The following is a 7,821-nucleotide window of genomic DNA, read 5'->3' on the forward strand; positions in this document are numbered from 1 at the left end:
TAGCTGCGCGAACGCAACACCGCATTCCAACAGTGGTAATCGAGGCACGTAAACTATAGCCCTCTCGTTCTCGCAAGCTTTCGAATGACTCCCGCGAGAGGGACAATGCAAACTCATACGTTCAATGCTATATAGGTAGGTAGCCCCGTTATTCATACACGCCACACAGGTAAATGTTGTGACGGTCATTGAAAATAGCTATTTCATATTTGCCAATCGATTGAATGTAAGTTGTTTATGATCACTTTTATTTTTAAGTTACTATAATCTATAGTAAACGATGCGAGGATTTAACTTAATCGAAGCTTAACAAGTTTTACATGCATTTAATCAACAAGTATGTACTAAGGTACCACCAAATTAGCAATTACTTTGTCCGATTAAAGCAGGCACTAGTATGTCGGTGGCCTTGTAAGTAATAATGATTAATATCTTCGTTTTTGGACTTTATAATTTGCTTATGCGGAGTTTATCCATAATTTACTGAGTAGGTACATGTAATTCTCTCCATGATCATCTAGGCATTATAAGCTGTGATGTTCGTCACGTAATAGGTCCAAAGTTCCAACCTTCCAACTAATATTCAAGCTTTGCGGTTTATGCAAAAAAAAAGTTAGGCAAGACTTCACCAATGTTAGTTTTCAATTTAACTTCTTATAGGTAATCCATGACAGATGTGTTGCTACACTGAAACGCACGCACTACGCTGAAAATTCTCAACAAAGTGTTATACATAAACAACTAAATTTATTTAAGTTTTATATTACTTTTTATCATATTCCAAATGTACTAATTTATGGCCAAATGATGCTGAGTTCGAAAGTTATTACTGATTAAGCTGCATATTTTCATATTGGCGTGTAGATACTATTTTTTTTTGTATAAGTACGTCGCTGTACAGATATTTTCGTGGTTGCATATGATTAAATTTCTATAGTAGCTAATGAGTAGCTATAGGAAAATCATGATCAATTTTCAAAAAAGAATATGTTTAAAAAATCTATGTAAATGCTTCTCAAATATCAGAATGGTGGAGAGACGAACATTAGATCGAATATCTCATAACAATAATCAGCCAAGATATGTTTTGGTTAATGTAAATATCATAAACTAGGTAAATATATAAAACGCCTGACTACTTCTATGAGCAAATATTGAAATACACAGATTAATGTTTATTTTCATGTTTTTTATTACTTTTACTTAACCAATTCTAATTAAATATATCCCGATTATCAACAGATTATTTGCGAAACATTTTCGGTAGGGTCAATAAAATAAAGTGATACGCCATAAGTACGCCATATTAAACATGGTCGGACTTACCTTCGTCAATGTTACTTACCTTCTAGTAGTTAAGAAGTAATTTTCAAAAAGTTTTTTCTGAGACTCTGAAAGTTAAAATAGTAAATGATCAAATAAATTAGTGATGTTCATTTCACCACAATTAACTTTTCCCGCCATTTATTTTTTTCTTTTTTCAGTTTGTTACTTAGGTAAAATACCCATTATTCCAATGGCGCTGTTTGTTTAACTTTAAACATCGTATGATCGTCATTAATATATTACACGTTGACATAAAAAATTAAAAAGCAATAAATTTTATAAGTATAGTAAGCCCGTAAATAATAACATAAAAATAAAATAACAACAGCATAAGGAAGAGACGCTGTGGCAAAATACTCGTGTAAAAGTAAATATGCTGTCTATGGTATTCTCCACAGAGCACTTATAAATATTATTTCCGTATTTTAATAGTCTGTGTATTCAAATTTTTGCAGTATTTCTTTACCTTCAATGTATTAAATCAGAATGAGGAGCAAAGGAGACCATCCCATTTGGAGAATCTATTGAAATAGTGTCCACTTGTAAGCAGTAAAAGAGAGCTCAAATAAAATGAACTTGGCAGCAGTTCTAGACAGAAGAAAGTGCACTGAGTTGAGAAATTTTAATGTTGTAGTAAATTATATTTCAAATGTTAAATAAATATTCGCAATATACATGAGCCTTTTTATAGAAATGTAATTTCATTTATTTATTAAAGGTTCACCAACGTAGTATACACTTATATAAATTACATTGCAAAAGTAAGAAAAATAAGTCGTGTACCCACAATTATAGGTGAACACGGCATTTACAGAATAGACGCTCTAGTAGATTTCATCTTGTAAACGGTTTGAATATTTTCACAAGTTCGTTTATATGGATTCATATAATAGTCAATTAAAATCAATACATAAGTATACCTATATTATATATCGCTTTCCTGTTCTAAGTTTTAAAAAAATGAACCATAAAAAAGCGTGAAGTATTTCTTGGCGCTTTTATACATTAATGGCATTCTAATTTAAGAACTTCCGACAGATTTTTTTTTGATATATTATAGAGAATAATAGAGATGTACATCTCACCTCTACACACCATAAAGAAGGAAGGACGACACTATGTATGAGTATGACAGTGACACACATCACACACAAAACACAAAGCTAACAAAACATCTGTCAGCTATCGCAGAATCTCACATGTCAGTCAGTATTTATTTTATGTTATATTGATGTAAATTGATATAATTTCGGTGTCCGTTTCAAAGTAATACAGTTTTTGTGCAAAGAAATTATTACTATTGTAAAAATTAGAGTTCGCAATGCCGAAAGTTCGAAGAAGTCGAAAATCGCCACCTGAAGGATGGGAGCTGATCGAACCGACATTGGAAGAATTGGAACAGAAAATGCGAGAAGGTTTGTGCAATGTAATGTAAAACATAAAGTTGATAAGACTGCTACACCATAATATTTAGTTTTCATTATTAAGTGGGAAAGATGTATCTTGTTACAATATTTGTTACAATAATGTACAATAATACACATAAGGTTGCAAGAGGAAGTCTATACATTATTCTCATTTAGATATTGTGTACAAAATGTGTACCTCTAAATGTTTTTTTCCTACTAGTCAAACTGGTTTGAAGAATTTGGTAGACCTTCAGTTATTGAAGAGTTCTTAACCTAACTGTATGGCATAGCATTGCTATTGTTATCTGTAAGGTGGATCTGATTTATTTGGATTTTCTGACACATGTGACCAATATCATATGCTCTATTTACTAAAAACAATCCAACATTAATTTCATGCACTGAGTTAAATAAATAATTTGGTATTTGTATAATTAGAAACCATGAGTTAGAAAGGCTCATGCAATTATCTTTCTTCCATTAAAATGATAAATACAGGTTAAGACTTAACAATGCTTTATCCGAAAAATCTTCACCATACAGTATTCTTCACAATCATAGATGGCTAATCTATGTTCATAAAATAAGTTTTTCAATTATTATGTAAACTTATTTTACAGTATATCATTCAATAATTCAATTTTGGCCTATGAATCCTTTGGTATATAATCATTGTGAACCTAAATTGTGTATTTGTATTGTGAATATTACTAAAATTTTCAATACTAATATTTTCAGCTGAGACAGAGCCACATGAGGGGAAACGCAAGCAAGAATCTCTTTGGCCAATATTCAAAATCCACCACCAGAAATCGCGCTACATATACGATCTGTTCTACCGACGGAAGGCTATCAGTCGAGAGCTGTATCAGTACTGTTTGGATGAGAAAATAGCCGACGCAAACTTAATAGCCAAATGGAAAAAGACTGGATATGAAAATTTATGCTGTTTGAGATGTATACAGACTAGGGATACTAACTTCGCGACAAATTGCATTTGTAGGGTGCCTAAGAGTAAACTGGAAGAGGGTAGGATCGTGGAGTGTGTACACTGTGGCTGTAGAGGGTGCTCGGGATAAATTGTAGACATATTTTTCTGTTTAGTAAGTTTCAAAATAAGTTCAATCCTGTATTTAAGACAAACTACTTTTATTGTTAAGACTAATACTAATACTGATTTTTGTTCAACTTTTGATCAAATGAGAATTAAAAATTTCAAGTGCATTTTTTTGTCTATTTATCAACAAGGGAATATATTCTATTAATTTTTAACCCCATGATAATACTATCTTTATATTTTAAACTACATATGGATACCTCAATTCGCAAATCAGCCAATTCCACATTTTGTCAAAATGTTCTTTTTATTTATTTTGATAGTAAATGGCGTTGAACAAAATCAAAATAAATTAAAAAAATATAATAATAATTCTAATTCATTAATAATAAATATATGTTTCAGTAAAATTTAGATAAACAAAATGGCAGGATGTGAATTTAATTAAGTTTTAAAAACAAATAAAGCATATTTAATATTAAATTTAACTTTATTGAGATCACTTGGTACAGCTTACAAATCAATGTAACTATTACTAAGTTAGCAAGTGACAATAAATGCTGAATTTTAACAAAGAAAAACCAAAACAAATCTAGTTATGCATGTGCATAAGAGTGCAGTCCCCTTGTGTGCTAATGACTATAGAATATAGTGATTTTATTGAGGAAAAACAATCACAGTAGGTAGAAAAGATACCAGTAGTGTTATACAGATATTCTGTGTAACTTTTTAGATCAAATTACAACAAAATTAATTGTGAACTACTAAATGCCTTCTAGCTACTTTATAGTTGATAGACAGCTCATCAGAGGGACCACACCCTAAAATCACGAAATTTAAATAAACAAAAAATATATGGCATAGGGTATTAATTTTATAATGATTTTTGTTTAATGATAATGATGAAGAAATCAAAGCCTTGATGCATTTTCAATTAACTAATCGAAAAATTTATTACAAAAACGAAACTTGGAACTTATGATATTAGTCTAATTAACTGTTACTTTATTATCAGACTAAGGTTAAAGCAAATGTGATATGTATTACTTAATCATTAATAATCACTCTCCTAAATATAATAAAAATCAGTCTTATCATCATAATCTAGAGAAGTCTATTAACACCCTGCTGCATATACTATGACTTTTAACAAATTAAATTTAAACTTAACAAAATAACTTAATAAAGGAACTGTTGTTTGATCAAATCATAACAGATTTGGATTCTAACTCTTTGGATAGTTCTATTATCAAATCTTTATAGATGAGGGGGTTCATATTCTTGCCCAGCAAGTAAAGTATGAACCAGTCACCAAATCCAAAACGTTTGACAATTTTTGAAACCACCCGCCTCTTAACATATCTCAACTGCCCCATTAAGATTAGGGTTCGTACAGGTGGCAAAGCAAAAACAATGATCCGGAAAAGAACTGATAGAGTAGAAAGCAGGCCTAAGAAAATCAACCAAAACCAGAGTATAACAAAAATCTTTTCATTAACTATGTTTAGCGGCAAAACGCAAAGTCTGTCTTTGATCTGTATTGAGCCAGAAGGTCCGTAAGTTCTGAGCCAGCATTTAGTTAGTTTGGGGAAGTACTGATCCATTGGATTTACAGAAGCATAGTCGATGAAGTTTGAGGGTACTCTGGGAGTGTGTGTGAATGCAGCAACAGCGGCACCATAGTTTCGAAATGCTCCACCCAGGAATAAATCTAGCAAGTACATCTGTCCAATCTGAAATTGTTAGTAAGATACATTTAGGAAATATTAATCAAATCTTAATGATATCCCTATGATATTCACTTACTTAAGAATCTGGTCTAATTTCTTGTTGTCAAAATATACTTACCACATTAATAAGATTGAGGACTTCACAGAAGGCATACCTCACAGCATACATATTGTGTGTGTTAATGTTTGTGTAACTCAAGTAAGACACAAGCTCTCCACGTCGGTACTCCAACCAATCCTTTGTTATCAGTGGACTAGCTGTAATAAAAACACTTCAATCAATTATTTAAAATAACAGTGTTCATGTTTTGCAAAGAATTAGAAGTAGCATATGAGCATGCAGACCATCTTATGGTAAGTGAGCACCGCCTTTAATAAAATCTATACATAGAACAGGAAACCTGCCTGACTCTAATCATGAATGTATTGGAAAGACATTCCTGAGACTAATATGAGCTCCTCATTTGAAACTTAGCTGGTATACAGATTTTGAGAACAGCATTTCAATTCCTAGTCATACCTAAATCAGATGCCAGTGCCTTCAAGCGTCCCCCCTCCCAAATCTTCCAGAGGTACCGAGGAGTGTAGAACATTACAGACTGGCCGAGCAACACGAAACACACCCACTGGTAATAAGTATGCTTGACCGGCTCATCTTCTATTCTCTCCGGACCCACACCTAAGTATGCCATGTCCTTGCCTTCTACACCTGAAAACAAACAAAACTATAAACTAAGTGCACAAAAAATAGATTTTTTATAGCACTTAGGTTTTAAACTTGTTTTGTAATGGAGAATCTTACCATGAATAACTTTGTATGGTAGATATTCTTTATTGCACACTTCAATAGAACATAACAATAGTACACAATTATATTAGTTAATTGTATGCAATAGGCGGCCTTATCGCTAAGCAGCGATCTATTCCAGACTATGGTAATTTAAAAGAAACTTTTTTTACTTTTACTAATGGCTGCAACTTTTAGATTCTCTTTGGAAACTTTCTACAGGTGCAAACGGATTAAGATATATAAGTTCATGTTATAAGTTTCTGAATTCTCTTATGATAAGCTGTATAACTGCTTCAATTAATAACAGAATTAAGGTAAAAGATTTCAAGGCCTTGTCATGGAAGTCATGTCGTACTTGACCAGCGCGATGGATTATGGCCTAAAGCCATCTCTCTTGCCCTGCTCATTAAGAGATTAATGGGATGACGCCACATATTGATTCATAAAAAAAGTCATTTTTACCTAATAAGTAAACCTGTATACTGTACCGTACATCTTGAGAAATAAACCAACTCGGCGAGATGGGTGAGGGCATTACGTGCTCGTACTACGAATTACACCGAGAGATGGTGTGCATACAAACCTACAGTCCTGCTTTTCAGTGTATAGGTGCCGTAAATCCAGCAATAACTGTTAATGGCTTCTTTGTCATTGTCCTTGTCGCTTTCACTCATACAGTGGATCGGCTCGCCAAAGAACTGCTTCGAAGTAACCAACAAAGTGAATACCAGCAGCATTATAACAGTGGCCTTGTAATGCATACGGAATACGTTGTTGTCCGTACAAACATTTTCGAACTTCAGAAATGAACGGAAAGGCAAAAATAGATCAATCATCTTGTAAATAAATTTTGAGACGAAGACATAGGAAAGAAGAAAAGTAAGACACTCGCAATAAAGCCGTCGTTAAGTTTTCGATCTACCTACAATAGCACTGTTACTCTAAACTCTTTATTATTTATTTTCTTGAAGTAAATACTGTTGTACATACAAATATTAATAATCCACGAAAAATCACAAGAATCCGTTATTACAAATTTTCGATTTCCGCGGAAAGAAAACGTCGACTTTTTGACGCGATAAGCTGAAGTTGCGGAACTTGCGAACAAAATTGACATCCATTAAAAAATCGTCAAAAATGAAGTCAAATCATTCATCATTAATGAGTGGAATATTATAACTTTAATTATATATGTTTTTATTATGATTTATATTTATTTTTAGTTATATTAAAATAATAAACATATTAAATTTAAAAATAATGTATTCAATAATTACAATTTTAAAAAAATGCAACCAATGTAGCGGACTTTTTAAATATAGATAAAATATTAATTCGTTTTTTGAACGTTTGGGTTCATTTTGTTTCATGTTAATTTTATTGCGTTGAAAATATATGTGAAATTAAAGTATTCAGCAAATCACGTCTTGAGTGTGAATTTATTAAGTAAATACATTAATTAGACGCCAAGGACCAGCAATGTAACATAAAATTAGAAGCCTCGAGGAT

General features: G+C 32.1%; 2 protein-coding genes across 2 annotated transcripts; one reads left to right on the plus strand and one right to left on the minus strand.

Moving 5' to 3' along the window:
- The first annotated feature begins 2,478 nt into the window (after positions 1–2,478).
- On the plus strand, positions 2,479–3,959 carry l(1)10Bb (BUD31-like protein). The gene is made up of 2 exons (XM_073075611.1): positions 2,479–2,741; positions 3,474–3,959. Exons 1-2 carry the CDS (start codon positions 2,648–2,650, stop codon positions 3,812–3,814), a joined length of 435 nt encoding a protein of 144 aa, XP_072931712.1. The 5' UTR covers positions 2,479–2,647; the 3' UTR covers positions 3,815–3,959.
- Positions 3,960–4,965: 1,006 nt separating this feature from the next.
- LOC140744134 (innexin inx2) lies at positions 4,966–7,384 on the minus strand. The gene is given in 4 exon segments (XM_083058993.1): positions 4,966–5,525; positions 5,641–5,780; positions 6,043–6,254; positions 6,892–7,384. Coding segments are annotated over 4 exon segments (1,140 nt in total). The 5' UTR covers positions 7,149–7,384; the 3' UTR covers positions 4,966–4,994.
- Positions 7,385–7,821: the final 437 nt, after the last annotated feature.

The sequence above is a fragment of the Epargyreus clarus genome, unplaced genomic scaffold (assembly GCF_041222505.1).
Source record: "Epargyreus clarus isolate Ecla_fem2 unplaced genomic scaffold, WU_Ecla_fem_2.2 ptg000008l, whole genome shotgun sequence".
In the NCBI taxonomy this organism is placed as follows: Eukaryota; Metazoa; Arthropoda; class Insecta; order Lepidoptera; family Hesperiidae; genus Epargyreus; species Epargyreus clarus.